The 19,288-nt window shown below is 35.4% G+C and overlaps 2 protein-coding genes across 3 annotated transcripts; one reads left to right on the forward strand and one right to left on the reverse strand.

Moving 5' to 3' along the window:
• The first annotated feature begins 3,892 nt into the window (after nt 1-3,892).
• LOC145238047 (transmembrane protein 184C-like) lies at nt 3,893-9,680 on the forward strand. The gene is made up of 10 exons (XM_080101087.1): nt 3,893-4,077; nt 4,241-4,359; nt 4,491-4,658; nt 4,952-5,104; nt 5,420-5,544; nt 5,909-6,002; nt 6,198-6,310; nt 6,537-6,649; nt 7,150-7,302; nt 8,253-9,680. The coding sequence occupies exons 1-10, from the start codon at nt 4,062-4,064 to the stop codon at nt 8,492-8,494; spliced, it is 1,296 nt and encodes a 431-aa protein (XP_079957213.1). The 5' UTR covers nt 3,893-4,061; the 3' UTR covers nt 8,495-9,680.
• Nucleotides 9,490-17,852, reverse strand: LOC145238046 (uncharacterized). Of its 2 annotated transcripts, XM_080101085.1 has the most exons (13): nt 17,670-17,852; nt 17,379-17,518; nt 16,899-17,074; nt 15,403-15,515; nt 14,864-15,003; nt 13,996-14,187; nt 13,522-13,639; nt 13,129-13,271; nt 12,526-12,774; nt 11,834-12,038; nt 11,180-11,433; nt 10,421-10,603; nt 9,490-10,004 (listed from the first exon to the last, which is right to left on the reverse strand). In XM_080101085.1, the coding sequence occupies exons 1-13, from the start codon at nt 17,752-17,754 to the stop codon at nt 9,867-9,869; spliced, it is 2,136 nt and encodes a 711-aa protein (XP_079957211.1). In that variant the 5' UTR covers nt 17,755-17,852; the 3' UTR covers nt 9,490-9,866. The 2 variants fall into 2 exon arrangements, with proteins under 2 accessions (XP_079957211.1, XP_079957212.1); XM_080101086.1 differs by lacking the exons at nt 14,864-15,003; nt 15,403-15,515; nt 16,899-17,074.
• Nucleotides 17,853-19,288: the final 1,436 nt, after the last annotated feature.

Here is a 19,288-nt window from a genome sequence, read left to right on the forward strand (position 1 = left end):
CATATGTTTAAAACTGTCCTAATTTAACCTTAAGTAAACCTTGACCTTGTAGCGATTGGTTTAATCAAGCACGTGACTATACACACCTGCCGGACAGGTGCAATGTTCAACTGGTCGAACGCCCCAATTCCTTATCGCTAATACAAACTGTACTCACGTTAATTAAACAGCTTAACGCGTGTTATATTTTGGCCACATCCGTTACGACTGCGGTGGCCTAACAGCTGGATACACACGAATAATTTTCTCACTGTCCGCGAACCCAATTACGCCCTTTGATATAAGAATAAAAGCGATATTTGCCGAATGCTCCCAGCTAAATAAGCTGCAATTCAATGTTTGGGTCGCTGCGAGAATTGTTTGGCGAGCGTGGTTGAGAGGGTCGACAAAAAGGTTACAAGGTGGTAAATACCAGAATTGGAGTTCTAAAGTCCATGCGTTTCTCAGATACAAAGCAATCTTTTTTCGCTCGCTCAAGGCAAACTAACATAAAGCAGTAACCACTGCAACCTGACGCCTCCAGAAGTACAGAAATATGTTCAAAAGATCAACTCAAAGTCACCTGTTTTATATACTTATTTTTATACCTTACACCTCGTACTTTTTGTATTTATCGTAAAATATATTTTTGCTACTTCAACGTTTTGGACGTCGGTTGGAATATTAAACAACAATAAGCAAACGTTGAAACACCTACAAATTCATCTAGACACCGCAAAAACAGGCACAAAAACTGCTATAAAACGATAACAAGACAACTAGCAAAATCCGAACCACGCAGTACTAAAATCAAAGACTAACAATCATGAAAAGTCTACGCCTATAGGCGGGTAATAAACTGATGCTTAAAGATCGTATTACGATCGTTAATAACTAATTTCCAACACTGCAATATCCTGTCGAAAACTGACAGTCCCGAGACAATCCTTCTATCTGCAACGCCTTTACCTACCAACTACCGTCTTTCAAACTGGCGTTTCATGTGGCGTCTACCGCAGTAGCTTGTCGAGTGCTGCCGGGCACCACAATTATTTGCTGAAGGGCGATGAAAAAATCTTGCGCGAACCGGCCGATGTGATTATAACGCGTATGACGTAGGTGCTCAGCGGGCAGTCAGTAGCTACGAATTCATCATTTCTGCGTTTCAATGCCTTCGATCGCTGAAACCACTCAATTCTTACAGACACTAATGCATAGGACATTTTAAACCTAAAGTAATGTGGATTTGAGGAAAGTCAACTACTATCACTAACAAAGGTGGACAAATCGGTAACATTTGATTATACTTAAACCATAGCTGTTTAATCACTCCTGAAACTGAATATTTCAACTGTTTTAACTGGTAAATATGAGACCAACATGTAAATAACAACATGTTAACTTTTCTGACAAGTATTAAATACAATAACTAAAAACTCTCAACCAAAGTCTTAGGATGGTCCAAAAGCTGATATAGAATCAAACTGGTGTTTTGGCGGCCTTGAGGTTCGCTGTGTGCAACTGTATAATCACGACAAACTACCTAAAACGTCTTGAGGTAAAGTGTTGTCAGTAAGTTTTACAACCTAGCTTAATTACCCTTGTATGTCTTGTTAGTCAGCAAATACACTAAACACGCCTTCGCTGTTATTATACGCCCACTGTTCATCTGGTAACCTCTTGTCGGACACTGAAATCAACCTTTCAACATCGGAAAGGCTTAATAGCTAAATGCTTAAGCTGTTCTTAAGGCTTCCATCAGCATTTAAGCCTAGAATAGGACACAGACAAAAGCAATTATGCCCTCAGACTAAAGAATAACAATGCCATGGCTTGTAGACATCCTTACAGTTGTATCTGGCATCTTAGTTTCTCGTTTTATTTTAGTTTTCATTGTGCAAGTTGCATGCAATAAGCAATTGCGCAAAATGGCGGGATTAAAAAACAAAAACAATATGCACTCAACCGCGACCAATATATTTGGAAAGATATTTGCAATAATATTAAAAAAATATTTTACTTTTAGATATCGAATGACGGTAATTTTATTTCACATTCCAGTTTTTACATTGATTACTCAACTAAAATGTATTAGGCATACGTTCGTAAAGCCGTTTTGAAAGCAAAACAGTGTGGGGTTTTTCAAACTTCTTATTTTTTTAAGAAATCATATTTTTTTGCAAAAGAAAAGCAACAACAACAATAGCTGTTTGAAATTATTCGCCAAATCGAATGTACCTATTTTAATTAATTTTAAAACTTCCTCCAATGACAGTGTTTTCCGACAGTTTAACAAATAGCCAAAACACAAAGATTTATAAATTGGATTTGAGCAATTTGTTAGCGACATGACAGTTTAAGTGTGTACTTGGCAAACTTTGTCTGGGCCAAATGTGCATCCCATTTCACAAACAAGTTTTCGGATAAATAACCACTTGTGCTGTGCAATGAGTCGGCAATTGTATTGAGGGCAAATGCAACGTTTTCAGCCCTAACACATTCCATACTTTGTAATATAAAGTAAAATTGTATGTTTTTAGCAGGTTTAGATAAACGTGTCTAAATTGCCGAGTGGTTATAGTTAGAGCAACCGCCTTGTATTTTTAATAAATGGTTTAAATGACAATTTAACCTCTTTCCAAAGTCCAAATTAAAGCCGTTTTTGCAGAAACAATGAAATTACAACTTGCAACGGAAAACATGCTATAAGATGGACTGAGTGCTTTGTAGTTAAATAGCGGAATCACGCAGACAATACTAAAAAGTTTGCACAGGAATATTTTTTCAAGAAACATGTGTGCTTTAATTGCACGGTTGGGGTATTTAAGGATTGTAAGAGAAATCACGCACAAAAGAGAACTGGTCTAAAACAAATGACCACCCCTGGTCCTATAATTTACCCACTTGATATATTGCAATTAAAGCACCGATTTTCAGATAAGTTGACCAGTTCTCCTTACCCGAGACATGCCACACAGAGAAATATTTATCCGTGTCCCCACGCAATACTAATATCGTCATAAAGCGCCGATTTAATGCTTTTCAAAATCAAACTATTAAATTACTTTGTACGTCACTGGGGCTTAATCCGCGACGCTAGAGTAAACTGCTTTCCAGTGGTTTATTCTCGTAAATAACTCATTAATTTTGTAAGTTATTTGGAACGAGGGTCATGATGAATCAAAAACCTTTTTCTTAAGTATACAAAACAAACGAACAAAAAAACTTAAAGGAAGACATTATTTTGAACTGTTCCGAAAAAATACGTTTATATAATTATTACTTCGTTTTTATACGTTTATATTTGTTTCGTTTTGTTAAATTAATCTGAGCGGCCAACGGCTGTATTGCTTATAACTGGATTTTTTTATTTTTTATTTTTTCGGTTAGAGCATTTAGAAACACTATTTTGATCAAACTCTTTTAGTTAGTTGCATTTCGGAACATAAAGTGCCCAGGGTGGTTTAGAACCACCAACCTTCAGAGCACTGACTGCAGTTACCCATCTGTCCTGTATTACCTAAGCTAAGAAACAAAATACAAAATTAAATAACGTTGCTCTGTAGCATATGTTAGCAGTCATACTAAATCAAAAATACACCGCGCTTTAATACTTTTAACTTGGACTAGTGTGAATTCATTGGAAATGTCGCGATTTTTGTTAGATTTGTGAAATTTTCCTATGGCTTTGGTCAACGAATTTACACAGTCCAACAGCGTCATCTAGTAAATGTACTGCATGAGTTCTTGGAAGCGTTTGAACAAAATACACACAACAAAAACTTGAAAGTTGAAATATATTTCTTGCAACATAGCATGTTGAACAACAACATAGTATATACAAAAAGTATTGTTTTTTAGGAATGGTGTACTTGTTTTGGCAGGTGATCAATGATCTCAGGATCACGTGGTAACACGCTCTATTGAACATATTGATCAGCTGACTCCATTCACAACAATAGGGTTTTACGCGAAGCGAATGTATTGGATTTGTTGTGGATAAATTTGTATGAAATTGTAAAATTAAAATGAAGTAGTTGGGAAGATTTTTTGCTGCAACTAAGGTATTTGGAGTTTAAAGCATGGAAGCACAACAAGGTACGATAAATAGTTATTGTTTCAATATTTTTTTACACTTCCATTTATTTTGGTTAAAAACCAATCTTTTAGCCTATCTTTTTTATCATATATAATTATCACTTGCATTTTTGTGTATTTTTTAAATTAAGTGCTGCATGTTTCATTACTTTTTGGATTTCAGAATCTCGTTTCACATTGCGGGGTTGGAGGTATTGGATTCGCCCATTCGTTGTTCTACTTTATGTTCTTGTCCTCTTGGTTGCGTTGCCGTTGCTATGTGTAGACCTGGTTCAAAACCAGGTATACTAAAAACAGTTTTTATTGCTACGTAAGACACTAAAAAGCTTGAAAAACAATAATGTCAACTCACAAAAGTAAAACAACAACAACAACTTGAATCTAAAATAATACGTTTTAATTTTTCTTTGCAGGCAAAACCTCTCACAGTTGCATGGTTTATTGCGGGTATGTTTGTTATTGTTACCATTCCAATGTCTCTGTGGACTATATTGCACCATCTTATCTATTTCACACAACCGGAACTGCAAAAACCAATCATGAGAATTTTATGGATGGTTCCTGTTTATGCGATTGATAGTGTAAGTTGAAAGTTTTTCATTTTTTCATACCCTTTGCGTAAAACGCCATTTTTTGTATTGTCCCGGAGAGGCAATGCCATCGTTTTTGTATTGTGTCCCCAAAAGGGTACTTACTTAAATGTGTACCTGTTATCTGCTAATAAGGTATTTAAATCACTAACTGAAAGTTAAACGATTTTGAAACAAATATTTATTTTATTTTCTGCAATGAAACCCCTAAATTGATTCAAAGGCTTTTTTGCACTGAATTTTATGCTTTCACCTTCCCCATTTTAACTTTTGCTGTATTTTAGTGGTTTGCTGTTAAGTTCCCTGATCTTGCTATTTATTTTGACACCGTCCGCGAATGCTACGAAGCATATGTTATCTACAGTTTCATGTCGTACCTCCTCAATTACCTCACCAGGGAATATGAATTGGCTGGAACCCTTGGTAGCAAACCCCAGGTAAAAATATAAACAATGCCTCAAATTGTGATTTGCTTAATGTCTCAAACTTCCATAACATTTTATTTTTTGAAGTAAATCTTATTACGCCGGTAGACCGGCTGATCATAATGCCTTCAATGGGCCTGGCACAATATGGTTTATATATGAGTGTGCTGTGATCACTGGTCTGCATAGACACTTCGGGCCTGATCTCAGTATTGAATTTATATGTATCTCGAATGATTTTATGCATGTTGCTTTTTATTGTTAAATGTAAAGCGAGATTAGTTGTAGATAAACCTTGAACTTGTGACTATAATTTTCTGCTTTTAGAGGAAACACATCTTTCCTTTTTGCTGTTTTCCAAGCTGGCCAATGGGTGGAATATTTATTCAAAGGTGTAAGCAGGGAGTTTTGCAATACACACTTATTCGTCCTCTTACAACTGTGATTGCCTTGTACGTATATATTACAACCACTAATAAGAGTACAGCAAATAATCTCTATTTTGTTCAGCAGATTCTGGTTATTAGCGTTTTTTGAATTAATTAACCAACAACAAATTCAGAGTCATGGGCTTTTTGTTTAGTAATGTTTTTTTATAACCCAAAACAAATCACAGGTCATGTGCCTTTCCGCAATTTAAACTTCCTTTGTGCCCAACTCAAAACAGTATTGTTGAAAGAAACTGTTTTATGGTTCTGGTTTATTGTTATGTAAATGTTTTTTGACTAAATAAATGTGCAATGTTATATTATGATTTTGTGTGTAACCTACACGCTTGAAAAAACATAATAAAATTGTTTTGATTTCTTTTTCCAGAATTTGCCAATTGCAGAATGTTTACAAGGAAGGAGATTTCAACCCTAGATATGCATGGCTGTATATTATGATCATTAATAACGTTTCACAAATTGTAAGTTATCTATTTTTTTAAACATCATCCCAAGTAAATCCTACAGCTTGACAAACATTAAGCCTATAATAAAAATTGTACCCCAACCCAAGGTATCACAGCTTAGTTCATGTGGTGGTTTTGAAAGAAATAGCTATGTTGAAAAATGTGTATGTTTAGTAGGTTGTGTATTAATTTGTTTCTTGTTGTTTACAGTGGGCAATGTACTGCCTTTGTCTCTTTTATCTTGCTACAAAAGAAGAACTGAAGCCTATAAAGCCTGTGGGAAAATTTGTATGCGTGAAGCTCGTCGTATTTGCTTCATTCTGGTAAGTAAACTTGTTTGTACACTTATTGGATTTTTCAAGCGGCAAAACCAAATATATCCGCATAATGACTGTTAAAATCAGACTAGACATAACAACACCTTCATTACCACATTTTTGCATTTATGCTCACTCACTGTAACCGATTAATACGACCCTATTATCGGGAATAACATTTAGAATGGTATTAACACTAATACATAATTAATGTAGTTTCCAATGGTTGCAGGCAGGCATTGGCTATTGCAATTGTGGTTGAGGTGATTGACTTGAATAAAAAATGGGGATGGAATACCAAAGAAGAGTTGGCAAATGGTCTACAGGATTTACTCATCTGCTTCGGTGAGATTTGTATATTGATTGTAGCCCTGTTGTTTCATTGATTTTCAAGGTGTTAAAATTTGATGAGCACATTTTTTAGCATGTTGTCATGCTGTAATTCCATTGCACTGAAGATTTGTGAATTGTGATGTGTATTGAAAATCATCTGCTTTAGTGTCTAATACTGTTATTTAAATGCACCCCTGTTCTAACAAAGTATAAACAGCACAGTATGCATTGTGAAAGAATTTTATTTTCAGGAAAATACATTTTCACACCCTTACATTTCCTACATATTTTTTTCATAATATATAAATCATACTATCAGCTAAAAATGATATGTACTGTTAATTAAGCAGAATGTGTGCATGTTTGCAAAAACATGTATGTGGTAAAATTCTTAGAAAAATGATTGAGCCCTGTTAAAAGCAGGTTCAAAATACATATCTATTGTATATATTTAAGATATCAATAGGCAGGATAAGCGTTGGATGTTTCCTACAATTATATCTTCTTTGCAGAGATGTTCATTGCATCAGTGGCTCACCACTACACCTTCTCCTATAAACCATTTATAACTGTCGACCACAATATTCCCTGGTATAGGTCGATTAAGAACATGTTTGATGTTTCTGATGTACGAGATGATGTCACTGACCATGTTATGAGAGTTGGTGGGTGAACAAAAACAAGTGATGTGTTAGTGTAGGGATACATAAGCTTTTGGTTATTGACAACCGTATGTTTATTTCATCAATAGCTACTGGTATGTCTATATGTTTCGTTAAAATGTTACAGTTGTTAAAAAAATAGATGTATTTGATAATATTGTTGTGCCCAAAACAGATTGATTTTTAACCTTTTTTCATGGATTTAAACTGTCTGTTTATATTGCGATGTTTGCACATGATCGACTTACAAAATGACTGACATATATCTGCTAGGCCTATAATATCTTCTAAAAAACCTCTCAGGCAAGTTTAATAAGCCAAGAGTCTAGCACAAGTGGTAAAACTCATGTAAATCATAGATACATACATTTTTGTACATGTGGCTGCATAAATTTGTATCTGCAGACTTACAGCAACGAATGGTGCATCCTTGTATTAACAAAAACAACAAAAACTAATATCTTTGTCAACTTATTTTTTTTTTCATTTCAAGATTAGTTTATAAATTCTGCTCATTGAAAGAAATCTTTGTAATAAAACAATCATCATCTGAGAAAAACACACAAAAATAAAACGTTTTATTGCTCCGAAACATAATGCGCCTTGGGTGATATCGTGTAAATTTGGCAAGCTGCCATAAATTATGCATTAGTAGAATGTGACTGGGAAACATGCTTCAATCACATAAATATTTAAAATAGGATGAAATTGGGAGAACTAAAGAAAAAATATGCACATTTAAATGTCATGTTTATTTCATTTCAAATTTCCAAACTTTTGTTAAAAAAGGTGCACTGGATGTTTTGTGGCAACAAACAACAACTTGCTGCTTTGCGGTTACAAAAACAATTCTAAAAAAGAGTTTGACCAAGAAACAAAGTTTTACAATTTGTGGCATTTTGCTTACATGTACCAAAAAGGAGCATTTGATTCGAGTCTATTTTATGTCACAGGAAACAAAGTAAAAGATGTGCAATCACTCTGGCGCAAAAAGCCCAAGCAAAATGGAGAAAGCGAACCTCTATTACAAGAAAGTTCACGACCCCTGACCCCATCATCGTCGGATGGTGAGATGGCCAATGTTTTGGGCTACGGCAATTGTCCCTATACCTCAAGAAGAAAAAGCTCAAAAACTGACACAACTGTTAGCCCTGTGCAAGGAAACATTTCTGATGATTTTTCAGACAAGGAATAATATAGAATTGTATGTTACTATCAGTGGTGGGATTCAGCCGGTTCGCACCAGTTCTATAGAGCCGTCTTATGAAATTTTATGAGATCAGCGAACCGGTTAGCAATACTCGTTACTGTCAATGGACTTTTTGTAACAGAACCGGCTGAGAAATACGACTTTTGTGATAAAAACAGCTGACAACTGTTCATATACATTTCCACTATATTAGTTTTATACGTCTTTTATTTCCAGGCAGAGCTTGTAAATTAAACACTTGTGTCCAAGTATAAGTTTTTAAATATTTTGCCCCATTATTTCTATGTTTAACTGTGGTTTAAAATTTCAACTTCTCTGTCTATTGTAGTTCATTGTTTTTACCACTGAAGCATTTTACACAATTTCATGAAACTTTACACGAACTATGTTTCAAATTGCAATGTATAACCCTTGCCTACAATTTATTGTTTGAAGCATAGTGTTGTATTTTAAATTGTTCCAGTTTTCACTGTGTATGTAATATTGGTGCTTCTACCAAATGATTTAAGACGCTTTGCTTGTGTTAGCACAAGTCTATATGGGGGACGTTTTGAACCAGCTGTTAAGCTGTTTTGTGGTGTAAAAGTTTCACACAGATAATATAAATCTACACCCTCAATCATATGTTTTGGACCAATAATTGCACAACGTGCATGTACAATCGTTTTCAAATTAACAATTGTTTGAATTAAAAACTTGTGTAAAGAAAATTATCTTTTCGACGATTGACTTGCAAAGAAAGCAATGCGCTGTTTTTTTCATTGCCCAATAAATTTGTGGTGGGAACAAATATGTTGCTAAGCTAAAAAACAATATTTTATTGGCTACTATACATCGTTTTTTCCCGCTACTGCTGCTCAATTTACTCAAATCTTTGTTAACACTAACAAAGATTTGAGGTATGTGGTAATTTTCCATTTTGTATGTCTGTTGCACATTTTCATCAAGTCTTAAGTCTTTGTGGTTTTGTACATTGGCGCTTTGCAAAGGAAAATTAAATTTTATTTAAAACGAACAATAAACGAATGGAACATAACATAAGAACACAACACATAACCCATGGATTTTTGTGATTATTTCAGTGATTTTGAGTAAATATATTTCATGGTGTCCACATGGGTCAATTTTAGTCGATTGGAAATAAAACTGCCATTTATGGAGTGATTTTAAACTTAACAAGATTTGATTAGTTGATTGTCATCAGCAAATCCAAGAATTTAGAACGAGAGCACAGAGAAATAAAAATGATTTTTAGTTTCATTTTATCAAGTAAAATTTAGATTAAGATCACATTGGGTTAAAATCCAAATCGATTAAAACAAATTTTACAGTTTCAAACCAGCCAGGTTAGAACAAGCTAAAAATTGGCAGATGTCATGACGCACTCGAAGGCAGATGACGGATGTCGTTTAAAATCAGAAAAGCAACTTGATCCAAGAGCAGATGCCAAAAGTGAAGATGTGTCAGGTGCCGCAGATCGTGTAGTGCCATTTTGCTAAAAACACCCACAATTGTCAGAATAACTACACTGCTTCATGTTGTGGATAAAATATCCTATTATTTCAAATACTCCGGCAAAAGTCTTCGCTTTTTAAAGGCTTGACAGGTAGGTTTATGTTGGCCTCATTTTAAGCATAGGACCGCAGTTAGCCGAATGGTTAACAGCTTAGCATAACTGCTTTGTGTACACAAGGTTGTAAGTTCAAATCCTGTCTTAACCAAATGTATTTTCTTGAGCAAGAAACTTAAGCAGGATGAAAACAAATATAGCTAAAGTCTACAAATTTATAAATCAATAACAAAATGATTCAATAGGACTTACACAAAGACAACATTGGTGAAAAATGCAACTATCATACAGTTGTAAAGATGACATTGTTAAGTACTAAGCATAGAAAAAATGTTACTAACCATTGCAGCACTGCTTGTTTCTGGAGCAGGGAGTCTATCCCACAAACCATCAGAGAGTCCCAGTGATGAAGTGGAGGTGGAGTTTTCCTTGTTTGTGCTGACACTGCTGTAACTGTGCCTTGGAATCATGCTCATTCCGATTGCAGATGTCACAACTGGCGGTCGGGCAGGTGGCAGATTCATCTTAACATTTTCAAACATAAATAATTTTTTTGTTGATGCTGGTTCTAGGTGTTTAAATGATTAGAAGTATTTCCATAAACTGGGTGTGATCTTTACTGTCATCTTGACACAAGCAGCAAAGACAAGAGTAGTTTTGTAGACGATTTTGTGCTTGGTAATGTGGTTAACTTTAGAACCTGGTACTGCTGGTTCTATGAGTTTAATTAAGTACTTTTTCATTTTTTCACACAAATTATCACAGGGTATGAACAGTTACATAGTCATCTTGGCGGTTTTGTTCTTTGTAACATAGCTAAGTTTAAAATTTTAAAAGGCTTGATCTATGTTGTAAAGTTAGCAAACCAAATGCCATGTTGCACGAAGATGCCAAAGGTTCCTTGCATGCCTATAGTTCTATTCTTGTCTCAGCATCTTGTGTTTATTTAAACTTGGGTGTCATTCAACCTATTGGATTGTTAAGGGTTGAACTTATTTGTCACATATATCCCAAAAAAGAAAACATGGAATACCAGTTTAGGTATTTTTTTAAAGCCAAAAAACACAAGAACTAAAATCTGAAATTGGAAACTGTTATACCTCTATCCATTGTTTCCATGAGCTGTCATTGTTACTTAACCCTGATTTATTGTCAGAAACGCCAGATTGTGTGACAGGGTTCAGTGTTTTCCATCCAACATCGTTCATAGCATACTGATTAAGACCATCAGGATGGGAAACTGATTTAACAAGACCAGTATTTGGTGTCACCACTTCACTGGGTTTTGATTGGACCTGACCGATGCACTTGTTACCATTGACAACTTCAAGAAATTTCAGTTTCAACCAAGGATCTGTGAATATAATTTTTTATTTACAGCTGGGGTGCGCAGTCCAAGCTTTGAATACAGAATTGTGGGGCTGAGCACAAGTACATTCAAATATACTGGTGGCCAGGCACTGATTACAAATTCTTTGCTAGGAACTTGGCAGTGTTTGTAATCTGAAACTTTCATCTTGGCTTAAAAAAACATGTGATTTTTATGTTGCAGGCCAATAAGAGGTCTGTGTTCAGCTGATGGAGACACTCTATTGTTGCAATAACAAACCTGTGGTGCTTTCGTTAAAAGTGAAAGGTCATGCAATCCTACTCTTAAAGTACATGTCTAGTAGATTCAAACCATTTAAGCAAAGGACCGTTGTTTAGAAGCACAAAGTTTTAGTAGCTACAATTTCTATCAGTGTTTTGCTTACCAAGTTGGGCAAGAATATAACGAGCAGAGTTCTTCTGAGCTTCGGCAATGCTGGTTGAAAACATATTGGATGGTGGAAGATATGTCTTGTTCATCAGTGTGACTTGATAAACATAGCGAGTGATCCCGAAACTTTCGTCACAGTAAAGTTTATACAGAGGACGAACGCCGTTGTTGAACATTGCACAAAGCTGGTCAAGGTATACCTGCACCAGAGAAAATTTGTTGTATAACTGCAATCAACCCTAAAGCCTATATGTACAGCAGTGATTACAACAAACCCACATATGAACCTGGGTACATGTACACCACTTATTGTAAGCATTATATATACCAAATCAAGTCAGTTTCACAAGCATTTCCATATAGCTAGATCTCGGGTAGAAAAAAAGATGTATGGAAATGCTTGAGAGCTATGCTTGATTCATTACAATGCCGTTAAATAGACCTGGTGCTTGTTTTGTAGGCATGTATTTTAAAAGTATACCCAAAAATTTTAGTAGAATAGTAGTTCTCAAATTTTATAGATGCGACATTTTTTGCAATTTTTGGGATTGATCAGGCATCAAATAGTTTTTGACGTCAGAGAGTATACCGTTCTAATGCCAATGATTTCACTTAAAAGTATGCAGCTTCTATTTGGGGATAAAACATACATAACTACAACATTACATCATCAAAAAATTACATTACCACAGGGCATTGTATTTTTGCGATATGGTCCAATGTGCAAACAGGCTCCAAATTGCTTTTTCCATTTTGATTGTTTCCCATCAACCAAATCTTCTTAAATTCATTAACAATATCATTCATAGAAGGGACTACAGGGGTAGGTTGCTTGTCTGCACTTGTAGCTGGGACTTGATAAAGATTGGGAACAGACAGCACAGAAGTAAGCTGGGCAGGTTTTAAGGTGTTTTGTCCAGGTGTTAGCATTGAAGGCTGAAATTGAAAATCGAAAAATTCTATTTTATACTGGCATCGGAAATCCCAACCATAGCCGTTTGTTTATCCATTTTATTAAATATTCTGGCTAACTGCATAAAAAGCTTGACAGATCAGTCAATGTGGAAAACCATATTTATCTTCATGATGTTTGAAGTCAGTTTTAATGACAAACATTTTAATTTTTTAATGCATGGAAACAGAGTGCATTACTTTACTTTTTGGTATGCAAGTACAAAATATATACTGGTTAATGGCATAATTCTGTTAATTGCAAGAAAAGCTTGAAATTTTACATGGAAATATATGGAAACACAAAACTTATTTTTGTTTTCAATCATCAATTTATACCTGAATGGGATTTGTCATCAAGCTTGTAAGTGGTTTAGGTGCATTGGAAGACAAAGTTGGGATCGCATTCACAAGTGGAACCACTGGGTTTGGTTTAGAAACTAGCAAACCATTCATTTGGGTGAATGTTGGTAGCTTTGCACCTGCCAAAAAATATATCATTTTATGCCAAATATGAATTTGTTATGTTTTCCAGTTCATTTTGGCATTTAATAACTTTTTAAGGCGTAACCACAATTATGCAAGAATATGCACCAAAACCTACAATAGCAGTTTTCCATAATTTAAAATCTAGTGCAGAAAACCATTGCCCAAACAGACTACCCAGTAAACATAACCGATAAACTTATTCAAATAGATTATATTTGTAAGAATATTTTTTGGGCAACCTACTTGTTATTTGGTTTGCACGAACAACAGGAACCGGTGTTTTTACATCTCTTTTATTCGATGGAGGTTTTGCCAGTGAAACCTGCACAGCCTGTCCATCAATTATTTGACCATTCATCACCTTTGTAAAAAAAGAAGAAAAAAAAACACAGTCAAAATACATATTATATCAGTTTCCAAATACATTAAATTGTTTTTAAACCTAATTCATACACAATTTATTTTTAACTTTGGTGCCCAAAAATGTTTCTGGATTGGATGTAACAATTAAATTTACCATTGAAAACAGTGTGTTCTTGTGAGAAGTATGTCAGAAAAAATGTTGACTTAGCCACTTTTTTTTACGTAAAAACTAATTCTGCTACACTGTTCTATAACCAAGTTTTGCAAACCTATTAAATTTGATAGCTCTGTTACTCATACAGACTATTTGAGGTTCAAGCAGAGAGAGAAATAATTTAAAACCAAGCATGTTACCTGTACTGCATAAAGAGCATCCTCCCGTCTCAGAAAATGCACAAAAGCATAATCTCGGTCCTCAATCTTTTTCACTCTTTCGATGGCACCTGGTCGTATAGCATTGAAAGCGGAAAATATTGTGTAATGTGAAGTTTGAATCTTTAGGTTCCTCACATAAACATTTTTGATCCGACTTAAAGTGTCATTCGCCTGGAAAAGTTGACACTTACATATGCAGTAAACCTCGGTTAATCTGTATCTATGCCTAATTAAGACAAAATTTGAAGTACAAATGAATTGTAATGTTGTAAGGCTTTAACTTATCGACATCGGTTAATCTGGTTCTTCACCAAATCAGCATTTTTTTGGTCCAAACAAGTCTGTATTAACTGAGGTTTAATGTATTTGTAGTTTGAAAAAATGGCAAACATAGTTGATTTGCACTTATCCATTTTGTGTAAACCAATAAACATAGATTTGTTTAAATTAACAAAAAATAAAATATGTTGGTAAAGACCTAATGCAGGGGTGTCCAAACTCTTTTTTACAGGGGCTAATTTTCATCACGTGAAGATGCTCGCGGGCCAACGTGCTTTTGCAAAGTTATTAAGAGGACAATCATAACACAAAATATACAGCATTTAAGAAAATTTTGAGTTTTTTTTGCGTCAGCATCATGTACACCTTCTTTTTATCGGTAAATAAAGTTCCATGAGAATCTTTTGCATGAAATCGCAACAACCCAAAACCTTAATATAAATCATAGCGGCCATATGCAACAACATATTAAACAACAGCTGCGGGCCACTTAAAATGCCGTCGCGGGCCGCACTTTGGACACCCCTGACCTAATGCATACAAACACAAATTAAAAAGCAAAATTTACATCGACTTCTGGCTCAGCCCAATCAGTGACAACTTCATTGCCAAATATGGTAATTCTGCCTGGTATAAGTTTCCTTCTAGCCATTGCAGCTGCTCTGTGTGTGCTGTACTCCACAAATGCAAAACCTCGATTCGCTTCACCTAGTGAACAATATTTAAGTAATCTTTCTTACTGCAATATTTGGTAAAATTTGTTTTCCATCATTGCCGAGTTCCTTATCAGGCTCAACTTTCTGAATACCACTGGTTGTGTAGATTAATTTGTGGAAATTAATGTTGTTTTACCCGACACACTTTTAGAAAAGATTACTCCAGTTTATCACAAATGTTGCTTTAGTGCAAACAGTGAAGAACAATTTTCTGAATAATGAGAAAAAACGCTTCGCTAAACTATAAATAATAAGGACAAGGATCACCCTAAACATTTTTTTTTGCTATTTTTGCTGTTTGAACTAAAAGTTGTTACCCCTCTACAATACCTACTACAGTCATTTAACATCTAAGCAAACTTTACTAGCATCAGTATTAAACAATACTGACCTGCTTCAATTCCTGGATAAACTATTACATCACTGACATCCTCAGATATTTCACACATCGCCTGTTTAATTTCCACCTGGGTTTTGTCCTTTGGGATGCCCCCAACAAACAACCTACAAGGTAGTGGTAACATTTTCTTAACACAACCACGACCTGACTATAATGAAAAAAAAAAGTTTCTACCAGTGACTAGCTTAAGCTTTTTGAATGTCTTTTTTAAGCTAAACCTAATCCCCAGCAGAAGGTATGGTGGGCACTCACTACTATGTACTGGTATGGTACCTGATGAATATTCAATCAACTGCTATTCCCTTTTAAAAATGTTCAAGTCTTGTAAAACTGATCGGATTATGGTAATATCGTACTTTATACGACAACCATGGAAACCATTTTTCTGCTTTGGGTTTCAGTTGCGTGCCTGGCATGCTTGACATAGTGGTGAGCCTTTTCCAGTTTTTAGTATACAACACTAAAAGCTATGCTTATGGGTTTATGTTGTATGATATAGGCACACAAATCTGACTGTTTTTGATTGGACAGATGACCCGGCATTTCCTAACACATTCATGTAGACCAGGGGTGTCCAACCTTTTTGGCAAAAGGGCCACATGCGGTTTACGAATGATTGCGCGGGCCACTAAAGTGTTACTGGCTAACTGCTAGTTTGGAATCTTAGAAATAGCTGTCTTACAATTTCTAATTAAAATCCTCACACCGAAATTGTAATCTTAGAAATGTGTATTATCCTCGTTTACAGTTATAAGAACAATAAACACAACAAGATTGACATTTCAATGTGAAGTTTGGCAGTAATTTTCTCCAACAAGTTTTGCAATATTTGGTGAGATGGACGATGGAGCAATGCGAAGCGAATTTTTTTCATATGGCTGTTAGAAATTACTGATCTCGCAGGGGATTTAAAGTCACATGTCAACCTTTCTTGGAAATTTCTGTTAGCGTAACTTGCTTTTTGTTTCCTGTTTGGCATAATATATCACTGCAGAGTGAAGAAGATGTTTTACTGCTAAATGCGTTTTGCGCGAGTCTCTGATACCAGATGTATCTCAATGAACCAAGATACATTACTGACTGACTCTTGAAGCACGAGTCAGATTATGACGTAACATTATGAAAATTGTGATGCGTAACAATGCGCATTGTAAGGTAACCAAAGTAACTTGAACAGTTGTGTATTACTACTTTATTAACAAAGAAATAAAGCAAACAATAAATGCAAATGTTTCAGAATGAAAGTTCGCCATAAATTACGTAGGCGAGTTGCCAATATGAGTAATTTCAAAAAATACTACGCAGGCCACTCAGAACCTTGACGGGTTGGACACCCCTGATGTAGACCAAACAGTTTAGTTTCATGCATGCTTTACCAGAAAAACTAACACGCAAAAAAAAACACCTCTTTATCCTACTTAGCTAGCTTTAACAAATTAAAAAAATGACCCATCTTAACCTACGTTTAAATCAAAACTTAAATAGACCTGCAATTGTCAACACTTCTGCATACGCCAATGCGCTGCCCGGGCCGAATCTCATAGTTATCCAACTTTTCTATTGAGAGTTGTGCATGCTCCCGACAAGTGTAACAAACGAATGCATAACCTCGATTGAATCCACTAAAATCCATCATAAGTCTCAATTCAAACAGCTGGCCGACCTGAAACGGTTTTCCAACAGACTAAAATGTGTTTACTTGTTTGTTTATTGTTATCCTTGGTGAGCAGGCAACACTTGAGTGTGTTATGCTCACAATAAGCTGTCTGCGTTTGATTTTTTTGATTTAGGAAGTTGGTGCCTAAATTGATTTTAATCACTTAGATTACAACCAATGCTGCTTAAGTTTCTTGCTGAGCAGGAAAACACAAGTGGCCAGAGGCAGGATTAAACCACAAACTCATTAACACAAGGCTGTTGTGTTAAACAATCGGCCAACTTGGCAACTTTTGCTAAAATCATCAAACCTTTTCAAACACTGGAACAAGTTCATCTTCAAACAAATCTCTTGGGATTTTTCCAACAAACACTTCACAGCCCCGGGGTGGAATTGGATCTTTCCATTTTGGATTCCAATACTTTCTTTGACCATTGAACTGTTGCATTGCTAAACAAAAATGTTTTGCTTGCATAAAAAGAAATGATCTTAATGTATACATGGAAATTTTACCTTGTTTTTTTTTCAAACACACAATATGTGACTATGAATTTTAATGGCCAAACATTGCCACAAAAGTCCCCAAAACTATATAACTTACTGTAACCAGTTCTGTTTTCCAAGGCTATCAGCCTTGCCATTGAATCATTTGCTGGGTAGTTCATTGTCGATGCATTAGAAGACATGATTGGAGCTTTCAGGTTAAAAATGATTTTGAGCACAAACTTAAATTGATCAAAACAGTTCCAACTAAGGAATTAAAAACACTTGTTACACAAAAATTCATTGTCAATGCATTAGAAGACATGATTGGAGCTTTCAGGTTAAGTGTTTTGACCGAAAAACATTTTATCTGCGTCATTTTGGCATAGTTATCAAATTCTCCCTTATCAAAAATCAAAAGTTATCAAAAAAAGTGGTTAACCACACCAATTGATCAAGACATTATTCAACTCACAAGTCATTTACAATTCTCGACTTTGTTCATGTTATCACAAAGAAAATTCTAGAAACAAGCCTGAGAACCGCATGTGTCAAAAAATGTTTATTTTTAACAGCAACTAAAAAGGGAAAATTTGATAACTATGCCAAAATAACGGCAGATAAAATGCTTTCGGTCAAAATTCTTCAATCATACCATATGGAAACTCTATTTTATCTCGAATTTTATTCAAAACCCGAAACGCCGCGCAGATGATTTTTGTGACTATCCGCTCACGTGACCAGACCAAAATGCCCTAATTTTCAACAAATCTCCACAACAAATTTAAAATGCTAAAAAGGATGAGGCTAAAAAGGTTTAAAACATTTCTGCAAAAATTTTGAGAATACAGTTTTCAGAACCATGATTGTTTTTGTAGATTTAGGAAACTTTTTGCACTTTATGTGACGTAGCACTTACGAAATTGTTTTTCAGAATTTAGATCTGCAGTGATCGATTCAGTGGCGTAGCCAGGGAGGGGCCCTCCCAAATTTTCAAATTTGTACGTTGATAAACTTAAATTTAGTGCAGTTTCGTCCCTCATCATTGTGTTTTCGTCTCTCAACTATCAAAGGAATATATAAATTACTAAAAATGACTTTTGTCACCAGACATGGAATAAACCAATAAAGCGTTTGGCTGTCCTGTCGAACCACAGTTTGGCAAGTCATGTGTTTGGTAAAAGCACGCCGAGCGTTAGCAAAAAGTTGTATAAGATAACAAATTATTTGGCCCCTCCCAAAAATTTGGCTGCCTACCCCACGGGATCGATTTATGTTATTGGTGGCTATTGAGTCTCAAGGTTATAACCGCGTCACAGCAAGTTAAAGTGGTACTGGTATACCACCGTACTTCACTTCTGAAAGGCACAAGAAGGTTAAAGGGAAAGAGAGCGAAACGAAACAGTGCGGTTATATATCCCGGATAAAGGCGTTATAACTTATAATCGTACCCATGTGCTCTTGCGATTGGCTCTTACACAAAACAGCGTCCAATCACAGCAGGGGACAAAGCCAGTGGTGGGATTCAGGGTAGAACTACTAACGTAAAAACTCACAGTAGCCAGGTTTGGGAATTTCCGATAGGTGACGCAACGGTTATAGGCTTTCACCAAAGAACCCTATAAAGTTATAGAGTTCTTTGCTTTTACGGGGTCAATAATTGCTGAGTCAGCAATTTGCAGGAATTAACCTGGCTATTGTGTGTTCTTACATCAGTGGTTCTACCGGGATTCGTTT

This window comes from Phallusia mammillata, chromosome 7, assembly GCF_965637545.1.
Source record: "Phallusia mammillata chromosome 7, kaPhaMamm4.hap1.1, whole genome shotgun sequence".
Taxonomy (NCBI): Eukaryota; Metazoa; Chordata; class Ascidiacea; order Phlebobranchia; family Ascidiidae; genus Phallusia; species Phallusia mammillata.